The sequence below is a fragment of the Pteropus medius genome, unplaced genomic scaffold (genome assembly GCF_902729225.1).
Source record: "Pteropus medius unplaced genomic scaffold, Ma_sr-lr_union100, whole genome shotgun sequence".
Taxonomy (NCBI): domain Eukaryota; kingdom Metazoa; phylum Chordata; class Mammalia; order Chiroptera; family Pteropodidae; genus Pteropus; species Pteropus medius.
Genome location: NW_024350922.1, coordinates 1,500,824 through 1,524,804, shown reverse-complemented (window position 1 = coordinate 1,524,804; position 23,981 = coordinate 1,500,824). Strand labels below are relative to the sequence as shown.

Genomic DNA, 23,981 nt, shown 5'->3' with positions numbered 1-23,981 from the left:
GCGTCCCTCGGTACCTCCGGGGGACAGCAGGGTCCCGTTCAGCCCCGAGAAGACTCCGCGCTGGCCTGGGCCATTTGGGTGCGCAGAGGCTGGGGCGCGACCTCCTTCCCCCGCCCTTCCTGTCACATTGTCACACGCATTCCCCCGTCACCCTGCAAGGAGAGCTCTGGGTTTGCCCCGGGGGAGGGACTTCACCAGCAAGGCCCTTAGGAGAGAGACTCTGTCACCTGCCAGGTGCTGTGCCGTCCTTAGCTCGTTCACCCTTCTCAGCTTTCCCGTGTGAAAGGCGACGCTCCCACCTGGAAGTCAGGCTCCCACGTCCGCCCTCAGGGCTGGCTCTGTCACTGAGCCAGGGGCCTCTGCCGAACGACGGTGGAACATGGATCCCCGCTCAGTAAATATTTGCCATCTCTGGGTGGCGAGAGGGTTGCAGTCACCGTGTTGTTCGAGCTTACACACCCCCGTGCATCGGGTATTGGACAGTACAGTGTCCCTATGTGTTAGGTATTGGACAGTATTGGATGCCTGGCTATGGCAGTGACAGTCCTTGCCGCAGGCGGACCTCACTGACCTGGCTCAGGGAGGGCCTGCGGGGATCCGGTTGGCTTTCAAGTTTGCCTCACGCATTTCTCCTCCATCCTTGTGTGAAAACCTCTGGTGATTGGAGGACCACCCCCACCCCTCCTCTTTGTCATTCTGGTCCTTCTTTGTCACTCCCGCAGTCACGGAAGGCTTTGCTAGCTGGCCCACAGCCTTCACCTCCACCCCGAATCCTGGACACTCCGTGGACTCACCAGGGACAGTCTGGCCCCTCAGGTGGAGGACTGCCCCTTGCAAGTGACTTAATGCCCACACCGCCCACTGCGTGGCCACGCTTGGACCTCGTCACACGTGTTCCCCGCTTCGTCTCCTCTGACGACAGCTTCCCATGCTGGCAGCCGCCCCACTCCATCCTCCCGTGCGATGCCTCAGCGATGCCTCAGTCCTCAGCCTCTCGCCCGCCTTTCGGCCCCATCCTGGTCCCGGCCAACCACCTGGACTATGCCATGGTCTTAAACTGGGTTTCCTAGAAGCAGAGCCCAGCAGGGGCTTTTGTGGAAGTGACCGATGAGGTCACGCTCTCTAGAGAAGGGTGAGGCAGGGGACCAGATGAGTGCGGGGGTCTCAGCTGGAGTCGAACTTCAGTCCGATGTCATGGGGAGCGGGGCCAGCACTCTGTGCTCCTTGGTCTGTCAGCCAGTGGCCGCTGGCCTCTCCCGGGCCTGGCTGTGATCTCTCAGGCAAACAGCTCCCATTGGCTGAGGGTGAATTTTTGCAGAATGGGGTCAATTCGAGCCCTTAGAAGCTAACATTCTCAGCGACTGGGGGAAGGGCACCTGGCTCTCTGAAGGGGACCTGGACAGCATCCAGGACAGTCGGCGACCCCAGCTCCCTTGCTCTGCCTCTCCAGCCAACAAAATCCTGATCTGGAAAGATGCTACCAACCCGCTTTGCTCCTGTTCCAGGGTCTGTACCCCCGTCCACCCATCGGTCACTTTACGAGTCCCCCACTCGGTCATCTTCCTCTTCACTCTCCCAGTTGCCTTAGAGACCATGTCCCCTCCAGACCCGTGACGACACCTGCAAGTCCTCCTACGTTCTTGACCAAAGTGAGCCCGTCACGTGCGACATCCCTCACATCCCCACATCTTCCCTCTCCAGCCAGAAGCTTCTAGAGCCACACACACCTTCACCTTCTTTCCCCACATTTTAGGGGACATGGTGCCCCTCTCTCTTTAGACATGCACAGACAACTATAATCTACTTATTTATAAATCTCCCCCTCCCCACGACAGCCCTTCTCCTACTCAGGCTGCTCTGAACTGATCGCCTCCCAAGAGGGATGAGGCAGCAGAAAGACAGAAAATGCAGTTCCTCTTAGCTTCGAGTGTTCGAGTAACTTGGGGTGTGGGCCCCGACTTGAGAGCATGAATATGGAGTCGCACAGACCTCAGACCCGGACAGGAAGAGGGGTGAGGAGGGACAAGGGGTGAGAAGGCACAGCAGGGCCCTGAGAAAGACAGGACCCCATGTAGGTTTGTGGGGTTCAAGGGCAGAAGGGCCCAGTGTCTGGCTTCCTGGGTAGAGCCTGGGGAGGTAGCCCGCCCGGAGGTGCTGCACGCTCTGCCTGGGCGGGGAGATGGGGAGGTGTGATGTGGAGGTGAGTGAATGTTTTTTACATGCACGGGGCAGAGAGATAGAGAGAGGGAGAGATTTCAGGAAGGAAAGACGGACGATACAGCAGAGACCAGTGACGCCGTGGCATCCCGGGGGAAGTCATCCGCAACAGATGACAACAGGGACTTAGTGCCCCTTTGCCTCCTGGCATTTTATGAACCCCATGCAGAAAAGCTGGGAGAAGCCAGATGCGACTGCATTTCCCGGCACAGAGGGAGCTTCATATAAAAAGTTAAATTGAATTACAAAGAAATAAAGTTACATTTATTCTTCTCACATCAGTTTGAGCTCGTACGCGCCCTGCTCCTACATATATACGCATAAACCAGTAGCCTTTCTCCATTCTAGGAAGGGAATGAGGACATAGAAACAGTCATGGGAAAAGTATTCCAGTCGTAACAGCGACAAAAAGAAGAGGCTTGGAAATAAATTTAACTGGAAAGCCTCGAGACCCATATGAAGAAAACTATAAAATCTTATGAAGGATATAAAACGAAATGTGAGCCAATGAAAAGCTATGACCCTGTGTGGGAAGACTCATTAGTACAATTAAAATGCCTATTCTATCCGAATTAAATTATAAGTGTAATGAAATTCTATTAACCTACGGTTTTAAGATTTGGCTAAAATACAGATCACATGCAAGAATTAACGCCCGAGAGCAGCCCAAAGAAGTGTGTAAATAAAGAATAATTAATGAGAAAGGGCTTCTCTTACCAGATATCGGAATATGCTGTAAAACCACAATATCGGTATAGGCTTAGCACAGGAATTGACAAATAGATAAATCGATCAGTTGGACCCAACAGAGAATCCAGAAATATATACAAGCATTTGTGAGAACTTAATAAATAACAAAGATGATATTTTAACTCACTGGAAAATTTAATAAATGTTTCGGCATAATTATCCATCAGAAAGAAAGTACACCTTTCTCTTTTACAAAATAGATTTTAGTTCTTAGAGCTCATCAGTGGGAGGGATGGCCCCTCAGGCTGATTGTTTATGAGGATGGGCTGGTGGCCACGGGGGAGGAGCTGTTGTGCCGAGGCTGACCCTATGGAGTAGGATTCACTTTATCGGGGCTCTGGTGCCTGCCAGTCTGCCCTCTGGGTGTGTTGTTTGTGGAGGTGATTTGGTGGTGCTCTGGTGTGGCCTGAAGCTGGCCACCAGCTGTGTTGGTTCTGGGGCCTCTTGGGAGGGGCTTGGTTGCAGGTCAAGTTTGGCAGCTGCCTGTGCCCTGCCCGGGGCTACTCATTATGAGCTACAAAGTGATCTGCAGATGGTTGCCACTTGTGCTGGGCTTGGAGGTACCTGGGAGAGGCTAAGCTGAGAACCGAGGGCAGCTGGTGCTAGTGCTGGGCTGGGGGATACTTTGCAAGAGGTGTGGGGCACACCAAGGCTAGAAGCTGCTTGTTTGGAGTTTGAGAATATTTGACAGACTTTAGGAAAGTCCACAGCATGATCTGAGACAGACCTTTTGTACAGAAAGGCCACTGGAAGTGGCTCGGGTGGGCCCACAAATTGGGTGGGGTGGGGTCTCAGAGAATCACCTGGGCAGGGCGACTTGAGTTGGTCAGGTTGCTGGAGACTCAGGGCACCTGCCTGCGTCTGTATGCTGGGAAGGGGGCGGGTTCAACAAAGGAACAACGGATACTGCCAGCACCTCTTTCAGGAAGAAAGCCACCCCTTCGACCCTCGCCCTGAAGCCAGACAATTCAGTTCCTTCCCTGATGTCCCTGGCGCCTTTTGAGCTGCTGCTCCAGTGCTGGAGCTCAGAGAAAGAGAGTCCGTCAGCAAGTAAGTCCATGAGCACAGGCCCTTTACGAGGATGCCCGTGCTCCAGCTGCCCTCTGTTTCCCTCAGACAAAATCTCCACCAGTTTTCATGGCCAGAGGTTGTGGGGACTTCTCTACCGAGCACTGGAAACCGGGGCTGGGGATCCGGTCTGGGACTGGGAGCCCTCGCTCCTCGGAGGGGTTCTCTGCAGCTGAGATATTTCTCCTGATTCTTAACCGCCCCACGTGGGGGCAGACCAGCCCATTCTGCAGCTCTGCCTCTCCTGCCAGTCTCGATGTGGCTGCTTCTCTGTGTCCTTAGTTGTAGGACTTCTGTTCAGCTAGACTACAGGTGTTTCCCAAGGATGGTTGTTCTGTAGTTTAGTTGTAATTTTGATGATCTGGGAGGAGGTGAGCACAGTGTTTCCCCGCCCCAACAACATGATTGAAAGCCTCTCTATTTGACAGCTTGTTTCTTTTTAGTGCTGAATAATGTTCTATTGTATGGGGGAACCACAGCTTATTTATCTATTGACCCACCGAAGAACGAAGAACGTTCTGGTTGCTTCCAAGTCTTAGCAATTATGAGTAAAGCTACTACAAGCATCCACCTACGGGTTTATGTCACACCTACAGAAAAGTGTACAAATCATGGGTCACATAGTGAACATAACCATGTAACCTGTGCACAGATAAAGAAACAGAACATGACCAGCAACGCCAAAAGTTCCCCAGACCTATTCTAAGATAACTGCCACATCAACTTCTGACACCATAAGTTAGTTTTGCTCATTTTTGGATATGTACATAAATGGAAGCATACAGTACGTCCTCTTCGACACCTGGCTTCTCTTTTCAGTATTATTTTTATGAGTTTGTTCGTGGCATCGCATGCAGCTGTGTTCGCTCTCATTGCTGTAGAATATTACACTGTGTGAATATACCGCAATTTATTTGTCCATCTCAATGGTGACGGGCATTTGGAGTTTTGGCTGTTATGAAGAGTGCTCTGAATATTCTTGCACACGGCTTCTGGTGACCATGTCTATGCATTCCTGTTGCGTACATGTTTAGGGTCATAGAACATGTGTAGGTTCAACTCCAGGAGGTTTAGGAGATTTTTCAAAGTGGTTTTACCAGCTTATAGTGGCGGTGATGGTGGGTTGTTTCTTATGCAATGCAGAAGACGTAGAAGCTATACAAGATTTAAAAAGATATATTTGACAACATATAAACAATCAAAAGTGTTAGAGGAGAAACAACACCATAAACAAACACCCGATTAGGAAAATATGGGCAATGAGGAAGATAAATGAAGATGAACGTCTATAACATACAAACTGCAGCTACAAATCGACAAGAAAAAGACAAAAAATATGCAAAGGCTGTGAATGGGCACTTAGTGTCAGAACAACGCCAAACGTTAAGAAGGTGGGTTCAAAAACACTAGCGGTCAGAGAAAAGTTTAAACAAGTTTTTAAAAAAGTAACACGTATATATCACTTTATGCCCATAAATTTCCAAAAAGTAAAAAGAAGGGTCCAGTAATGGTGAGATGTTGTTGATTGCTGAGGCTGAGTTGTGAGTATCGGGGGGCTCATTATACTACTCTTTCTCTGTTCAAAATGTTCGGAAATGTTTATAATATAAACAAAAAAAGCCCTTCAAACAAACAAACAAGCGCCGAGCCTACCGCTGCCAGGCGTTTGGTGAAGAGCACACTTTCATACGAGGCCGGCGAAAATGTAAATCTAACAGACGTTTTTGAATGCAATCTGAAAAGTTGTTTAAAACCAAAGATGCAAACACCCCCTTTGACCTGGAAACCCCACACTTAGGGACCGTTCCCATAAAAATAAAACACCTTTACATAAAAATATATCTTAACATACACAATATCTATTTAAAAAGGTTTATAATGGTAGCGGTATCAGGATGCAGACGGTGGGGAACAAAGCAAGCATCCTCCGGCTGAGGAATTGCAGGCTTAATTACAGAATGTCTGCACTTTCGCAGCCATTAAAATAGTAGAGTTTCTTCATTAGCTCGGAAAGACACTTCTATGAGTTCTCATTGAGTATGTAGAGCGAGATGCAGAAAAGAGCATGACAGGAACCTATTTTTTTTGACAATGAACTCGCTTCGTTCAAACGGAAAGGGGCCCGAAGTAGTCAACACGAAGATTCAAAATAGCTTCTGTAGGAAATCTGCTACTTTAATTGTCTATGTGATGATTATTGCAGGAACCTATTTTTGTAAAGCCGCGCGCATGTATGTATATCTTTGCAAATGATTTCATATGAGCACCAATAAAAACCCAGAAGTCAGCGTATCGGTTTGTTAACAAGGGTTTTGTGGTAGACTGTGGTAGACTGGTAGAAGGAGTAAATACGGCAAAAAAGAAAAAGATTTTAAAAAATAGCAGTTCAACAGAGTATCATCATGGATCCATCCCGTTTATGCAGAAGTGGCTGTCTCCGTGGCGAGTGTGTATGCGTTAGTGTGCGTGCGTCCTCATCCAAGTGAAATAACTTCATTTAAGATGCAGGGCGATTTTAATCCCCATGCGTCCGAGCATGTCGGCGCATCAGAATGCCTTCACGGAGTCTTCCCTTCATCCTCTGAGCATAAAAGTAGTCACTGTTGAAAAAAATATATAAGACCCTCCCTTTGCCTCATGCATATTACCTTGCTTAATCTGCTGACTGACTTGCAAAGGTTTTATGGTTCCCATTCTACAGGTGAGCAAACTAAATTTCATAGACGTTAAGTAATTCGCCCAAGCTTACAAAGTGTACGAGTTTTTACGAGCAAAGTAAGTCAACAGGCAGAGATGCCGACTCCCGAGTCCGTGAACTTCGCCTTCCTCTCCCCTATCCTCCCCTTGACGTGTTTTCTCGTGGGTTCACCTGGCCAGCTAAGGAAGCCAGTGCACTGGGCCTGTGAGAACCCGGGCAGAGGCGGTCCTCACTGCCCTGAGCCAGCCGGCTCCTCTGGCTGGCAGGCTGCTCTAGGGCTGGGGGTCGAAGCCCCGGCTGGTCTCCCTCTGTGCGCACCGGACTAGGCTCTTCCCTGGGGACTCGCCCAGCCCAGCCCAGATCCAGGCGTTTCTCCATGTCTCTTCCCACCCCCAGTCACCAACAGACCACCCTGCAGAGGAAGAGAGTGAGTCAGCGCCCAGGACAAGGTTTGTGGGGAGCGACCGTCTTCGCCTCACGAGCGACCTCTAGTGGTGGCACTTCAAATACAGGTTTAAGATCCCCAGGTACAGAAGCCGGCACACTCTTCCACGCCGGTGGCAGTCAGGGTGCTGTCACCCACGGAGGCTGTGGAGGGGAGAGGAGGCAGGTGACCAAGAGCAGGCATGAAGGAGGCTTCCGGGCGTCCGGTCGTGTCTTGCTTTTTGATCTGGGCGCTGGCCGCTTGGGCACATCTTCGTGTGTCTGTCACGGGTGTGCTGGAGTCGGGAATGTCGTGGGCTGTCAGTTAATCACAGCCATCGTCAAAATTAAATGATGTAAACTTAAATTAAATATGTTACATTTAAAATGCAAGGAATAAATACTCTAAACCCACCCCTTCCTGATAACGTCACTGTCCTCTCTGTCCCCGAGGTTATGTACCTCTGTGGTACCATAGGGTGGAAATGCTATCGCATGGTGGGCCCTGTGCCCACGTCGCAGCTCTGCCGGTGACATCGCGTTGGCAGCGGACGCCAGCCACGGGGAAGTGTGCACACCGTGGAGACAGCAGACGCCACAGATCCAGGCTTGATTTGTTATTTTGCTGATCGCCCAGCCTTAAGGGACGAAGAAAATGTTAGTAACGCAGATAAACTTGGAAGCGTGCTGTGTCTGTGCATGGCCGAGGGAAGCCAGGGACAGAGCCTTCCAGGGCTGGCCGGTCCCCTGATGCGCTCCCGCCGCGGAGCCGGGAGCGGACCCCAAGCGCGTGCTCACCGTTCCGCTGCCCTCGTTGGGGACGGAACGAAAACACCAGCCGACACGTGCATCAAAACTGCATTTGCAGAGCGGGCTGTTCAAACTTACCACCCCCGGGTGTCCTTCGAGGAAAGGGTCAAGGAACGAGGGGCCGGCCGTGGCCTTCGTGCTTGTGGTCAAGCTGCCGTGGGACTCCCACGCAGAAGTTTTGCTTGATTTTCTTAATAAAACATAAAAATGTTGTGAAGGGAAAACTCATCCCCCAAATAAGCAAAAGCTCGCAGGGGCCGCTTCCGGCTTGATGAGCAAGCGGGCTGTTGAGTAGCAGCTACTTGTGTAGCAGACGCTGATGTGTCACTGCTACTTCCCAACTGCGGTGAGTGTCTGTGTGAGTGTGTGTGAGTGTGTCCATGTGTATGTATGGGTATGTGTGTGGGTGCTTATGTGTGTATATATGTGCATGAGTGTATATGTGTGAGTGTGTATATGTCTATGTATGGGTATGTGTCTGTGAGTGTGCATGTGTGCATGTGTGGGTGTGTGTTGGTGCGTATGTGTGTTTATGTGTTTTGTGTGAGTGTATATGTGTGTTTGCATATGTGTATGTGTGAGTGTGCGTGCATGTGACTGCATAGGCATGGGCGTGTGTGTGAGTGTGTATCTGTTTATGTGTGTGTCTGTGTATTTGCATACGTGTATGTGAGTGTGAATGTGTGTATGTATGTATATGTGCGTATATGTGTGTGTATTTGTTTATGTGTGAGTGCATATGTGTGTATATGCGTGTGTCTGTGTGTGCATATATGTATATGTGAGTGCATTGTGTATGTATGTATATGTGTTTGTGTTTATGTGTATGAGTGTACATGTGTATGTATGTGTGTCTGCATATGTGTATATGTGAGTGCACGTGTGTGTGGCTGCGTATGCGTGGGTATGCATGTGAGTGCGTATGCGTGCATGTGTGTGGCTTAGAAGAATTCGGGAGACTTGTTCAGAACCTTTTGCGGGTTCATCTGTCCTCACCGCTGGAACCCTGAGTGCCGGTCTGGGGAGTGAGAGTTGCTACAAAACCCACAGACGGCAGGGGGCAGCCGAGGGCAGCGGCTCTGAGCCTGTGCCCCGCGGCCGCCGGCCTCACCCACAGGGGTTTTGAACGTGCACCTTCAAATACATGCTGATGAATCATATACGTCATTCCAGTCCTAATATAATAAATGTGTATGTTATCACACAATTTAAACTCAACATAGAGAAAAATGGTGAAATTAAAAGTGCTTTATGGAGGTGTAATTGGTGACAAACCACACACAGGAAAAGTATATGATTTGATAAGTTACGATAGATGTGTCCACCCATGAAACCATCCCACGCTCGAGACAGTGAACACGACCATCGTCCCCCACAATTCCCTAGTGTCACTTTGTCACTTTTTCTTCCTGTTATTCCTGCCTCCCCAGCCCCGGGCAGCCACTGAGCTGCGACCTATCACTACAGATTAGTTTACGTTTTGTGGGGTTTTGTATACATGGCATCCGACCGTATGGACGTTTTTTGGGGGAGCGGGGTCTGACTTCTTTCACTCGGCATGATTATTTTGAGTTTCAAGATAAGTACGGACGAAAGCATCGGGGATGAAGGACAGCCACGCCCTGCCTACGGACGTTTCGGACAGCGACGGGCCACCTACGCAGCTGCGGTTATTCAGACAGACTTCAGGCATCTGGAAAGTTCTCCCTCAACAGCTATTGCCCGTGCTCTCTTACCTTCCAGGTAACCGTTTGACTAGTTTCTTAAGGACCGCCAGGTGTGCTTGAGCAAACGTGAATATATATGTACATAGATACATATATTTTGGGTTCTCCCGACTTTTTACAGGAAAGATAGCATATTTATTCACACTGTTTTACAACGTGCTTTTTTTTTTGTTAACTTAAAACATCTTGGCGATCTCTCCATATTGGCTTGTAGGAAGTGTTCTCTTTAATTTTTTTTTGCGGAGGCATTTTATTTACCTATTCGTCAGGTATGCTTTCCATACTCCTGCAGGGACAGACAGTCAGGTCATTGTCACGCTGTTCAGTGACGACTCTTGCTGTCACGCCTCCAAAACTGTCTTGTTTTGTGACCTTTTTTCCAAACCCGATTCTCCTCCCCCACAAAAAAACAGTTTGACGTTAGTTCTGTGATCCCTTCCCCAGATGAGCAAAATTGTCCTACGGGTCGATCAAAACCATGGCTTTGTGCCTCTGGATGAAAGCTGATTTATGCCAGTCTTCACGCCGAATTTTAGTTTCTTTGGGGGAAGAGAAAGCATCTTCTTCGGAACACAGGTCTGTAGAGAAGGCAGAAGTTACAGCTGAGAGCAGATTTGCCTCTGGGCCGAACCCAGCCTGCTGCCTGTTTTAATACGTCCCATAACCTAAACGTAGTGTTGACGTTTTTAGCTGGTTGGTAAAAAAAAAAGAATATTTTGTGACACATGGAAACGATGCAGATTTCCAGTGTGAGTGTTCCTGAGTCAAGCTGAATTGGAAGGCGGCCATGTCCATTTGTTTCCGTGTTGTCTGTGGCCGGTTTCGCTCTACGGCAGCGTGGCTGTGTAGCTGTGACGGAGCCACAGGCTGCTCGAGGCCTCCCATGTTTCCTCTCCAGCCCTTGACGGAAGACGCGTGCCAACCTTGACAGGGCTGATTCTCAGCCAGCCTGGCGTGAGTCGGCATGAGGGCAGGTGGGTATTTTCAGTTCTCATTTTGAAAAGCGTTACAGACCCGGAGTCCCAAACTGAGCTACCACATCGGAGCCTTGAACTTTCATTTCTGAATGTCATATAGATTCTTATTACCAGACTCATCGGCTCCACTTGGCTGGACAACCACACTCCTGATTTTCCTTCTGCTTCACTGGGTGCTCCTTCTCAACTCCCGTGGCCAACTCCTTCTGCTCCCCACCCCAACTTCTAAGTGTCGGAGGGTCTCAATTTCTCTCTCGAAATCCCAGCGCCCATATCCAACCGACTAATCTTTATCAGGATGTTTAGCGAGAAGCTCAGGGACTTGTACAATTTCTCCTTTTGAAATGTATTCTTTTCTCTCTTCACCTTCTCAGCTAATGGCCCCTTCCGGATGTTTAGAGCCAGCACCTGCAACTTGTCCTTGGGGCCTCTCTTTCTCTCACACCTTACATACAATGCGTCAGCAAATCTTGCGGATGCTTCTTCCAGATGGACCTTTACACAACCTCCGCGGCCGGCATCTTCATCCACCGTCGTCTTTCATTTGAATTCTAGCAATAGTCTGCCAGCTTCCGCTTTGCCCCAGTTAAGTCTATAGATAACGGCCAGAGTGATTCTTGTGATGCTATTAAAACAGAAGTAGAGTTATCTCACTCTTCAGCTTAAAACCCTACAACTGTGTCCTAAAATAAAATGAATAAAATAGGACTCGTGTCCTAAAAGACTCTGCACGACCCCGCCGACTTGAAGTTCACGATCTCTGTCCTTGCCATCGGAGATAAAAATAGCGTCTTGCTTTAATTTGTATTTGTAACCTTTGTGAAGTCGAGCATCTCTTTATGCTTTTTTTCTTTTTTACCATTTCTATTACATCTTTTATCCCATTTTTTCTAATCTGTTTTTTTTCCCCCTTCTTGTCATTTTGTCATTGTCCTTTTGAGTTTTAAGAGATCTTTGTATTTTAAGGAAATGATCTTTTATCTTTTATATAGACCGCGAATGTTTCCTAATTTGTCTTTTTGGCTTTGAATATATATGTATAAATATCCATCCATCCAGACATTTTAATTTTCACACAGTCGAATTTGCCAATCTTTTCTCCACAGTTTCTTTGCTCTATTTCATGCTTAGAAAGGCCTCCTCCGGCTCAAGATTATAACAAAATCTATCTTTCTTCTAGTATTGTATGATTTCATTTGCATATAAGCCTTTATTCTATCTGGGATTAATTTTGGTATGAGAAGGTAGGGGGTACAGCTTTATTTTTTTCTCCCAAAAGACAGATGTCCCAAATGTTATTTATTGAGCAATCCACATTTTCCCCCACTGATTTGAAAAATGACTTTTATCACATGCCAAATTCCCATATGTATTTGGGTCTATTTCTGACTTTCTTGTCTGTTTTTCATCTGTCTGTATATTCCTGCGTTAGTACCACACATCTTATTGTACCTTTATGATATATTTAAAAACCTGCTAGAATTAGTTCACTCTCAGTACTTTTACTTTCCAGAGCTTTCCAGGCAATTCTCATTTTAATTAAAAAAAACAACAACAATGACTTTATTGAGACATAATTCACGCGGTGTACAATTCACCTTTTAACGTGTATGATTCGATAGATTTAATATCACCGCAGCTATCACCAGTCAATTTTAGGACATTTTCATCACTTCAAAAATAAACCTGTACCCTTTAGCTGCGACACCCTTTCCACCCAGTCGCCCAGCCCCTGACAACCACTCATCCTCTCTCATCTCTATAGACCTGCCTCTTCTGGACATTTCATAATAAATGGAATCAGAAAACATGTGGCCTTTTGTGACTGGTTTATTTTCCTTAACAAGGTGTTCCCAGGGTTCACCCAGGTCGTGGCATGCATCAGTACTTCATTCCTTTTTACGGCTGGAAAAAGTTCCAGTGTATAGATGTATCACGTTTTGTTTATTCATCCGTCAGCGGACATTTGGGTGGTTCCACCTGGCAGCTGCTGTGAATAACGCCGCTGTGGACATTCACGGGCGAGTGTTTTTTGAGCACCTGTTGTCCGTCCTTTTGGGTCTTGACCTAGGAGTGGGATCGCTCATCCGATGATTCCGTTAGACTCACTGAGAACTGTCCAAACCGCGTCCCATAGCAGCTGCGTCATTTCACATTTCTACCAGCAGTGCAATGGGGCTCCACATTCTCTGCATTCAGGCCAAGACTTATTTTCCATTGTTTTTTGTTTTGTTTTGTTTTGTTTTTCATTTCTAGCCAGACTAGTGGGTGTGAAGTGATATCTCAATGTGGTTTTATTTGTATTTTCCTGGTGACTAATGATGTTGGGCGCCTTTTTTTTTTTTTTGAGGGTGCCTGTGTGCTTATTGGCCATTTGTCTGTCTTTGGAGAAATGTCTATTCAAGTTTTTTGGCTCATTTAAAAATCGAGTTCCTTCCTCCCGGACATGGAGCTTCTGCCACCGTGGTAGCATCCTGTGGGGTGGTTGGCATTTGTCTCTCTCGTGTCTGGAGCTCCAGCGTGGGATCCGGATCTAGGAATTAAAGATACGATTTTGCCACGTGGTTGGTTTTCTTCCTGTTTGCTTCTTGCTTTGATTATTTCTGCGACTACCTCACGGCTTAACTCATTTAGAGTTTCCCCAGCTTATCTGAAAGAAGAAGAGAAGAATGAGCAAAGGCAAAAGCCCGCGAGAAGGCAGGAGACACAGAGCGAAAAGGCCAGCAGATGGAGGCTGTTTCAAACCTCACCTGGAAATGCAACAGGAAACCTAGAAACGTGCTTTCAGCAGGTGACAGGTGAAACCCGGAAGTCAAGCAATGGTCATACACGGGGGGCGATGAAGATTCGGGGCTTGAAAACGAGAGTCAGACATCGTGTGAAACCTCAGGCAGAGAGGCCGCCAAGAGACGGAACTCACCCCCGCCTTGAACCACAGTGTCACCACCTCGAACAGCCCTCTCAGGGGCTCCCCGATTTACCTGAAGAACCTCCCGTAACAGCGGAAGAAGGAGCTCTCCGATGTCCAGGTGGAGACGTCCTAGGGGACGGGTTTTTAAGTCATGCCGTTCACAGGTCTTATGGGACTGCATGACGAAAACTTGGTACCACGCCTCCCCTGCACGCACAGCCTATGTCCTTCCCCAGCAGGTGTCTGGAAAAAGGCATCCTACCTGTTCTACGTAAAACCAGTTACGCCGTGACCTTACAGGGCAATGAAGGATTCGTGTTATAGGCATGCCGTATCTCGATTGAGCTCAAGGCAGATGACACTTTAATATGCCACCCTTGGAACAGAAGGACACAAAGACGTAGAAAAGGCTTGCTCTCTACCAAAAATAATTTTTGGAATGTGCCATTTTATAAAGTACCAAGTGAGAACGAGGTAAAAATGTATACTGTAAGGCACTCGATAATTTATATTTTTCCTCGCTGACATCACTTGTCACTATGTTGGAAAACAAAGTCACGTGACCTTGGTTCCCACCTCTTCAATCCATTTTACCACACAATGAACATTTCACAATTCAGCCAAACTCTTCAAAGTCTTTTAAGTAGGAATGTTTATTTCGCTTTGCTGCTGGAAATGAACAACTTTAAAGGAGCTTCAAAACTCTTTAAAGCTTTCAAGTTCTTTTCGATAGACAGGGATTAATGTTTGCTTAGCTAATAGTTGAGATTTATCTAATTCGCCTTGCATTAAATTGTAACAATTACAAAGTTCCAAGCGGGCCGGTATGGTAAAAAATAAAACAATGAAAACATTTGAAAAGTTCAGTTATTTGTCTTTTTGTTATTGAATTGTAAGAGTTCCTTATTTTCCTGACCTTTCGTGCATCTGCATGTTTTTCCCAGTCGAACTCCCTTGAGAATGGCTAGCAATTTTTATGTAGCTTAAAAACAAAAGACAAAACAGAAACAAATGTTCATCCTGGATCCAGTTCATCAGATTCTGCAGATGAAATTCTCCACGAAGCATCTCCCCTTCTAACGCCCCGGGAAGATGTGGCCACGTACGCTGCGGAGCTGATTTAAACCCCGCTCGTGGGCGTGGAGCGGGAGTGGGTTCCAGCACAGCGTTTTCCTGTGGCTCGCGATGGCGCGTGGCTGGGCCCACTTCATTACGCTCTGGCCCCGGTTCGCTCTGAGTAGCGCTGACTCAGAGCTTAAGGCTGGAGACGCTCTTTCCAAGATCAGCATCCCACATCGGCCTGAGCCGATGACTGCACCGTCCGGGGGGACCCACAGCTCCTGCTGGCTTCAGAACCTAATCTGCACCGCACCCATAGCCTGGCCCCCTGCTATGAACTGGAGTGCTGCCTGGCTTCGTTAGGGAGCAGCTCACTCTTTGCCAGCGTTTGTCCTTGGGGAGGCATCCGAACGAGAAGCGAGCACTTCTCAGATCAGTAGTTTCAAGCCTTATCTGATGCAAGCCTCTGCCTGGGACAGGAGAATCAACTGTGTCTCTCCTTTCTCTCTCTCCAGGGTGGGGATGAACTTGAACCTTGGTAATGAACGCCTTGCATTTCTTTTTTTTTCCCCTGAGAAATTTGTGTATATGTGAGATTATGATGGGGGAAGTGGGGAAACATAGAGTCACGACTGGACACCTGGGGTGCTTGTTCCTTTAGAGCTGAGTTTCTCAACCTTTTTCATCATCACCCCCACCCAAGGAGCATGTTTACACTTCCCCCCAACCCCCATCACCCCTCTCTTATGAAATATTAATACCGCCGATATGTCTGTTCATGTACTGAATGTACACCTGTGCTTTATCCATCAAAATAAGATTTTTGCCCCCTTGGGGGCCATGTGGTCCCCACTGAGGATACAGGTTTTTAATAATAGCCCACCCAGGCCCCCCTGCCAGCCTCGCCCGGGAGAGGCAGGAAGAAGGCAGCGCAGCGGGTGTGAGCTAGTGCAGGGCTCATAAGGGACAGAGCTGAGCTGGGTGGGGACAGAGCTGAGCTGGGTGGGGACCATGACCCTGACAGCCCACCACGCCCCAGTCACATGTGGCCGCTGCTCCCCAGCTGCAACCACATGGGGCTGACTTCTCATTTCTCAGGAGGAGCCGGGAAGCTGAAGGTTTGGTTCAGTCTTGATGTGTAAGCGTTGTTGGCTCAAACAACCAAAGAGTCGGAACCAGGACACGGGGCTTGTCCCGAGCTGGCCCCTGAGCTCGCCACAGGGCTGGAGCTTCCGCCCAAGGCTTAGGAATCCACTCTGTGCCTCAGGACCCTCCCCACTGCACTCCTTGTTGGGGGCCGGTCTAAGCTTCTCTCTCCTGCCTGGGGCGGGTGTCCAGGCCCGGGCCATTCCAGACTGGGAGTAAGGGGTGCAGCTCCCCTCTCCACCGGCCACCCCCTTTCCAGAGGGACCTGGATTCTGTCTGCAGAGGAAGAAGGTCGGAGCCTCCAGCCTCACTCGCCGGCACCGGGAGAGCCCCGGGGTGGAGGTGCTGGGGGTGCAGGGGCGGGGCGGGCCGGCAGGAGGCGGCGGCGGGGCGCCGGGCGGAGTGTGGGAACGGGGACCGGGACTGGCCTCGCCCAGCCTCCCCCGCGCTGACCTCGGGACCTCGGGGTGCACCGGCCGCTCGACCGCGACCCCTCCGGCCCTGCCGCCCCCGGGCGGCGGGCGTCGCTTCCTGTCCTCCGGCCAAGGTTCGGGAGGCGGGCTCCCTGCCAGGCGGCTGGCCTTGGCCCCGGGGCGCTCACGGCCGCGCCCGGCGGGAGGGGGCAGATCCTGTCGTTGGCGCGGCCATGGGCTCCAGCAGCTCCCGCGCGTCTCAGATCCCCGACGCCGACAGCCTTCGGCGGGAGACGGGCTGTGAGCGGGGCGCGCGGGTGGGGGGTGGTGTGTACCAGCGGCGGGATCCGGGGGGCGGGGTGGAGGGGTGCGCGAGCCCCCGAGATCCGAGAGTGGTTGCGGGCCGGGGCTCCGTATCCCGGGGGCCCCGGAGTCCAGGTTTGAGGCGGGGCCGGTTCCCGGGCTTGGGGACCCCCAGGTTTGGATGGAGGAGGTCGGTTTTGGTCCCCTGGTTTCCCAGAGAGGAGCGGGGGGGCGTGGAGAGCCTCCTCGGGGCTCATCGGGCCCGTCTAGCGTCCAGCTGGCCCCGGGACCCCCCCCCCAGCCCCCCCCCCCCCCCGCAGTCTCGCAGGCCTGCCTGCTGCGGCTTCACTGCAGATTTCAGAACCTGGACAGCAACAAGAAGGCTGGTCGAGGTGGGGCCCCACCCCTAGCACCCCTCTGTCTCTCTGACCTCGCCGCCCCCTCCGCCACGTTGACCCTGCACCGTCCACCCCATCTGCTTTGAACTTCCTTTCCAGCCGCGTGGATCTGCAGCAGATCGGGGCACTGGCCGTGAACCCCCTAGGGGACCGCATTATAGACAGCTTTTTCCCTGAAGGGTGAGGCCTCGCGGGCTGGGGCAGGAGACAGAGAGAAAAGCCTGGCGGGAGGGGAGAGGTTGGGGACCAAGGCAGAGGGAGGGCTCGCGTGACCACTGCCTCCCCCGCCCCCCCAGGAATCTGAGAGTGGACTTCCCGGGCTTCGTCAGGGTCCTGGCACACTTCCGACCTGTAGATGACGAGGGCACCAGAAGCCGGGGCCCCGATGAGCCCGAACCCTTCAACAGCAGAATGAACAAACTCCGCTGTAAGCTGGTGGGGTCCCCCCAAGCGAGACCCCAGAGTTACCGCACCAGCGAGAGGCCCAAGGCAACTCCCCCCGCCATGAGCCTGTTGAGGACCTCCCTACTCCTCCGGGGGGGCCCTCTGCTTGGGGGGGGGGAGCCGGGGAGACTCACCTTCCTTCCCGCCTCCCCAGTTGCATTTCAGCTCTACGACCTGGACAGGGATGGGAAGATCTCGCAGCAGGAGATGCTGCAGGTTGGGAGAACAGCACAGATGTGCCGCGCCCATGGGGGAGGGGGGGAGTTTGGCTGGCGATTGGGGTGTTGTGTGGGCAAAGGCAGTGGGTGGGGCTGGAGTGTGGGACATGGGGCAGGCAACAGTTGGGTATGACATCGGGGAGAGGTCGGGGTCCCCTACTGGGGGCGATTTTGCTCGCTAGTTTTGAATGACACTGGCAATATCTAGAGATGTTTTTAGTTGTCATGACTGGGGAGGGGCCGGCGCAGCGGGTCCCCAGTGGGTGAAGGTGAGGAACGCTGTGAAACGTCTCATGACACACAGGGCGGCCCCCTCCCCCCACGAACGGAATTGTCCCTCCCCAAGAGTCCGTGGTGCTGAGATGGAGGGGGCTCTGGGGCAGATACGAAGTGGGGGGCGGCTTTGAGGGTAGCTGGAGAGCAAGGTGGGTTCTGGGGCCGAGGACAGATGGAGGTTAGGCCCTAAGACTGCGGTTGAGCAATGAGCCTGGGCACATTGTCGAGGTGAGTGTGGGACAGAGATGGACAGACGGGTGTTTGAACAGAGAAGCTACGGGGGCAGTTATCGGCAGGTATGGTGGCAAGTGATGGGAATGGGGTCCAAAATAGATGAAGGATGGATTGCAAAATTGGGAATAACTTTTGGGGTGACGTGGGCCAGGTCTGGGGGACGAAGCCCGTTGTCCCTGTGCCTCCTCTTTCTGGCCGTCCCCTCCTCCGCCTCTCAGGTGCTCCGGCTGATGGTCGGGGTCCAGGTGACAGAGGAACAGCTGGAGAGCATTGCCGACCGCACGGTGCAGGAAGCCGACGACGATGGGGACGGGGCCGTGTCCTTCCTGGAGTTTGCCAAGGTCAGAGCGCCCTCGGGGCCCGGGGAGTTGAGGGCAGGAGATCCGAGCACCGATGGACGATGGACGGGGCACAAAGCCGGAAGGAGGGAGGCAGACAGAGAGGGACTCCAGGGAATGGCAGGGCCTTGGAGGCCGGAGAGGAGGCTGGAAGCTCAGGGGTTCGGAGAATTCAAGTCCCCTTGACTAGCACCCGTCTCCCCCAGTCCTTGGAGAAGATGGACATCGAGCAGAAAATGAGCATTCGGATCCTGAAGTGACCTTCCTGCCCAGGGCTGCCTGGATTCAGCCTCAGCCCCCACGGAGACGCAGCCCCAAAACACTGTGCTGGCTGTTCTACGCCCGACCCTGTTCGGGGCCAAAGAGAGAAAGCCAGATTGGGGGGAGGGGGGAGGGTACTCACTCATTTGACCTCAGATCTGTGAATCGGCCAACAATCTTCCGGTTGCGAGTGATTGAAACCCCAAATCAAAGGGACTTGGGTTCAAAAAGGGATTTTATGGGCTCACATAATGATAAAGTCTGGAATTGTCTTCAGAATACCAGAAAAGTGTGGGCGTGTCTTCATGCGCAGCCGTATCCACCGGCTCGGAGGGCGCTCCCTGGGCTCGGCCACTCTCCGTCGCTCGGCCCAGATTCCCTCTGTGCCGGCTTCGTTCTCGGGGGCTCTCACCTCAGGGTGGACAGTGGCCTCCAGCAGTGCCAGGTTTCCATCCCGTTAGCCCTGTAATCCAGTGGGGACAGAATTTCTTTCTCAATACTTCTAAGAAAGGAGTGTCATTAGCTCAACTGGGGTTTGTCCCTTCTCTAGGGGACTGGAATGTTCCAATCGGTAAGTGTTCCTGTGCTAACTGCTAGAGCCAAGAAATAGGGCCTGAGGATTCAGGACGGGGTAAGAGATGGTGGCTTAACGGACAAAGCTATTAGCAGGAGAAGGGGAATTGGCGCCTGGCAGGCCAAACAGAGCTTTCATTACTGCTAAGTCCCCCCAACGGAGTCGTGAAGTCTGGCTTTTCAGGCGGCTTTTCGCTGATCCCATGGGTGCGTGACAGAGTGATGGGGAGGAAGGGGAGAGAGGTGACGGGAAAAGAGCCAACGAGACACGCCATCTAAGAGCAGGACATAATTCAAAGGTTTGCAGAGTAATTCCGTTGTTTAAAAATGTTAAGATGTTCCAACGTTGACATGACACAGCAAGAGTGTAAAAGTCACATAAAATCACGAGGGTCTAGGTCTGTAGCAAAGCATTCCGGCGCTACCTATGGGAGGTGCCGTTGGTGTCCTGCCCGTGTCCCCGCCCGGGGCTGTGCCCGAGTCATCTTGCATTAACACGTGAGAGCTGCTTGTGGTGCTCACATCCTTCTAACTCCGCTTTCTGTGACGTCCCACTGGCAGCTTGAAACTGGCTGCAGTGGGAAAAAATAAGCCAGAGACGCAAGAGGCCAGGGCCGTCCGCTTAGGAGAGCCCGATGCCCAGCCTTCGTCAGCTTCCCGGCGTTCACAGACACCATGCACGCCAGGGGCTCCCCCACAGCTCGACTGAGATGTGCAGAAAACTGCACGTCGTCTACAGCCACGCCACCCTGGACACGCCCGATCCCGTCTGACCTCGGAAGCTAAGCAGGGTCGGGCCTGGTTAGTCCTTGGATGGGAGACTGCCTAGGAAGACCAGGTGCTGTAGGTATAAAAAATAAAAAACAAGGGATTGTAAGCTGACAAGGTCCTCGCAATCTGTGAGGTCCACCAAAGGTTGCCTCGCCTAAAAAAAGCGAAACAAAACAAACAAAAACTGCATGTCATTGATGCGTACAGTCGGATGCGTTTGAACGTAATCGAGGTGATTAACGTAACCAGCATCTCCAAAAATTTCCTCGCATCCCCTTGTTTTTTAGGATTTTTTTTTTTTTTTGGCATCCGTGTGGTAAGAAAGCTTACCGTGAGATCTACCTGTGTAACCAAATTTCGAGTGTACAACCCATGAGTCCCGGAACCGGCCTTGCGTAACTGGGATGTTGTGCCCAATGGGCAGCAGCCTCCGCACCCCTCCCCGACCCCGGTAGCCAGCATTCTGCTGTCCACTTCTACGCGTCCGGCCGTTTTTAGATCGTGCTCACGTGAGCACGATCATGCCACAGTGCCTCCTGCGTCTGACTTATTTCACTCGGCATAACGCTTCCAGGTCCATCCGGGTTGTCACGCGTGGCAGGGTTTTCTTCTTTTTGAAAATAGAATGATATTCTGTCGTTCGTATACCTGGTGATGGACGTTTGGGGCGTGCCTGTGTCGTGGCGATTGTGAATAATGCTGTGATGAGCATGGGAGTGCAGATATCTCTTTGAGAGAGTTTAATTTCATTCCTTTGATATAGGCGAGAAGTGGTGTTGCTGGATCTCGTGGTGGTTCTGTTTTAATTTGGGGGGAAATTTTGGCTTCTTTCTACAAGCACTGGTGGCGGGTGCCTGCGTGACGGCTTTGCCTGGCACAGGCCCACGCTCGGCCGGTGTGAGGGCCAGGCTGAAGTGCCCGTGAGCTAATGACTGATGACGGACGGAAACTGGATGCCGAGCCTGTTTCCTGGCCCCTCACGTGGGACACTGTGCAGGCACGTCCTGGTCACTCTCCGGCGTCTCCAGCGGCTGGGGCCCATTTGCTCACGGCTTTAACCAGCGGGTGACAGCGCCCCCTGTTCCTGCTCCTTTTGTCCCTGTCTCATTTTCCCACCCCCGTCCCCACCCACCGTCAGAGCTTCCTGGGTCACCTCCCAAATAAACAACCTGCTCTCAAATCCTCATCTCCGGGTGCTTCTGGAGGAGCCCAACCCAAGACGTACCGGGCCTTCCAGATCACGGCTCACGTGCCCCGTGGCTGTGGGCGCTTGGTGGGACGCTTTGAGGGAGCGCCGTGTCAGGTGACTGTCCGGCTTCTGGCCTTTGCCGACTCGAAGGAGTGTGAGGTTGTGTAAAGACCACACACGTTTGGGGGTCCTGCAACGGGGAACCGTCTGGGTAGAATATTGACCCCGTTTCTCTTCTGTGTTTCTGAATGCCATGGGATTCTGACAGCTGGGTCTCACAGTCAACGGAGGGTGGCAAAGAGGGTGTTTGATTTCTAGGGGAACTTTGTAATTTTTGTCAGAGGATTGTCGCACGAACAAAGGCTTGACGACTGGGGAGTGTTTGTTTAGTCTTGGGGTCTATTAAAGACGGGGTATAAAACTCACTAAATGACTGTTTTTTTCAGGTACCATTGGGGGAGATTTGTATATAGAAAAGAAGAGGTGGGGAAGGGGGGAGAGAGGAGAGAGAGGGAGAGAGAGGGGGAGAAGCAGAATTTCTTTACGACTGGTCTTTTTCCCATTAGAACGTTTCTCAAATATTGCATTGATGGTCAAAATCGTAATTACAAAGTTCAGACGCTTTGGCCCATTTGAGAGCTCCGGGATCTGAGTCTCCAGGGAAATCTTTATTTTAAATAAGTGATGCTGATGTTGGAGGCCCAAGGACCAAACTTTTAAAAACAGTGACCTAGACCTCGTGGCTGGGCTCCTAGTGACAGCTGTTTACAGAAGGTCGACCGCCGTCCATGAAGCGCCGAGTAGGACCTGGCCCTCGGCCTCTCAGGGAAGGCCTCCCGGCTGCTCCGGTCCACTGTGACAATGACCAGCGCTCCTGTCCTCCTGACAGTTTTGGGGGGCTGAGGGACCCCCCAGGACTTTTCTTGCTGTTCTGGTGGGCGGGGGAGCAAACTGCTCCCACCCTCCTTCAGCACGGAGGTCCCCGGTCCTGCTGGGGACGGGGAGGTCGGAGACGGTGGCGAGCGGGAAGGACCACCAGCCCCACGGCTGTGGCATGAGCTGTCTGAACCTCACCCTCTTGGCATCAACCAGAGTCACCTGCGGATTCGTTCGCGGGGGCCTCGTGGCACCGGTGGGGAGTCCCTGTGCCGTGAGCAGCAGTGGCCACACAGCTCCTTTGATCCGTGCCATTATTTACCTGTCATTCGTCTGTGAATGATCTCGTTTATCATGTATCTATTCCAGCTTACAAAGGAAACTGAACAGCTCCCCGTATGTTAGAAACCAGCCCCAACTGCCATAAATAGAATAACGATACAGATACAGTACATACAAAGACACCCCCGAAAATGCCGAAAGAGAGATTAGCAAGTGCTGGGCTTGTGGAAAGCAAACTGCCCCGAAGAGAGCTTGTCTTCGGAGATCCGAAGGATGGAAAGAAATCGAGAGGCGACAGTCTTTTCTCTGAGGTTCGAAGCTGCAGGCTCCCACTGAGAATCATCATGGGGACGTGAGTGGGGTGATTGTTGGTTCACGGGGGCTGTGGGAAGTGGTCCGGGGGGGACCCTCTCTCTTGCAAGGGCCATTTTGAATGTGGCTGTGAGTGGGCTGGACACCCCCACGCTCAGGCTGACCGTTGGTCAGACGGGGTTCACAGAGGTCAACCATTGAAACGGCGTCTGCTTGCCAGGGCAGGCCCGGGGACAAGTGGCCCGGTGTTGGGGCTGATGCTTCATGATGGGGCTGGAGGTGTGCACAGCGACACCCCTCTGCTGCCCTTTGCCGCTGGGCCTGGCATGACTATGAGCCTGGAGACGGGGCCTGTGTCCCTGCCCCCACGCTGGACTAAGGTGGCAGCGTCTCAGGGGAGGGGCTGGTGCTCTCGGCCTGTGCCTGGCACCCTCACCTAAGGGGCTTCCGGAGCAGTGTGGGAGGGGCATGGCGCTGTCCAGCCTGTTCCACGGGGCTGCTGGGAAGGCCTTAGCTGACCTGGAATTCCTGGAAGAGCCATCTATACATCCTGAAGATGTGAGTTCCGGAGGAAGCCTCTCCTCGCCGAGGTGACAGTGTGTGTAGGGAGCCCTGGGGGGCGGGGCAGCAAGTAGAAGGGGCTGAGTAGTGACACTGAGTGACATTGGGTGGACCTGACAATGGCTGCCATCAGGAAGCAGTTCAGAATTCTGAACTCGACTCTCAAATGGAAGGAGACTCCGGGCTGTCCTCAGCCCCTCCCAGCCAACACCAGTAAAGCTCTCTGTCCAGACAAGGTCCCGGTGTAGACCTCCCGTGAGGGTCAGGGAAGCTCAGAGGGGAGAGCGTGAGTTCGGGAGGCGGGTTGCTCACCCTGCAGCCTTGGGTAAGGCACTTTGCCCTTCGATGTCTCAGCTGCTGTGACCTGGGAAAGAGACAGACAATAACAGCAGCCACCTGGCAGAGCTGCCGCCACTACCTTCCCCACCCAGCCCCGCCCGACTTCAGCAGGGACCTCTCGGCTTTATCGGTAAACGAGGACTCTGCTCTGTGATCGTCAGGGATCTTTCTCTTGTGAACTGGCTTATGGAAGAATAAAAATTTATTAGTTCACATAACTGAAAGAAGAGTCCAAAGGTGGACCCGGCAAATCTGGGTCCCCGAGCGCCACGCCGTCGTCGGACGAGGGTCTGCTCCAGCTCGACTCTGCTTTTCCCTGTTGTTGGTGTCTGTCTTTCTTTTTCTTTCTTTCTTTCTTTCTTTCTTTCTTTCTTTCTTTCTTTCTTTCTTTCTTTCTTTCTTTCTTT

General features: G+C 51.7%; 1 protein-coding gene and 1 non-coding gene across 2 annotated transcripts; both read left to right on the top strand.

The window, feature by feature from the left end:
* The first annotated feature begins 16,431 nt into the window (after nucleotides 1-16,431).
* On the top strand, nucleotides 16,432-19,077 carry CHP2 (calcineurin like EF-hand protein 2). The gene is made up of 7 exons (XM_039840164.1): nucleotides 16,432-16,499; nucleotides 16,823-16,886; nucleotides 16,991-17,080; nucleotides 17,197-17,327; nucleotides 17,499-17,560; nucleotides 18,291-18,413; nucleotides 18,617-19,077. The coding sequence occupies exons 1-7, from the start codon at nucleotides 16,433-16,435 to the stop codon at nucleotides 18,668-18,670; spliced, it is 591 nt and encodes a 196-aa protein (XP_039696098.1). The 5' UTR covers nucleotide 16,432; the 3' UTR covers nucleotides 18,671-19,077.
* An 898-nt stretch (nucleotides 19,078-19,975) lies between these two features.
* LOC120584585 (5S ribosomal RNA) lies at nucleotides 19,976-20,094 on the top strand. Its single transcript, XR_005648080.1, has one exon. It is a non-coding gene; the product is annotated as a 5S ribosomal RNA (ribosomal RNA).
* Nucleotides 20,095-23,981: the final 3,887 nt, after the last annotated feature.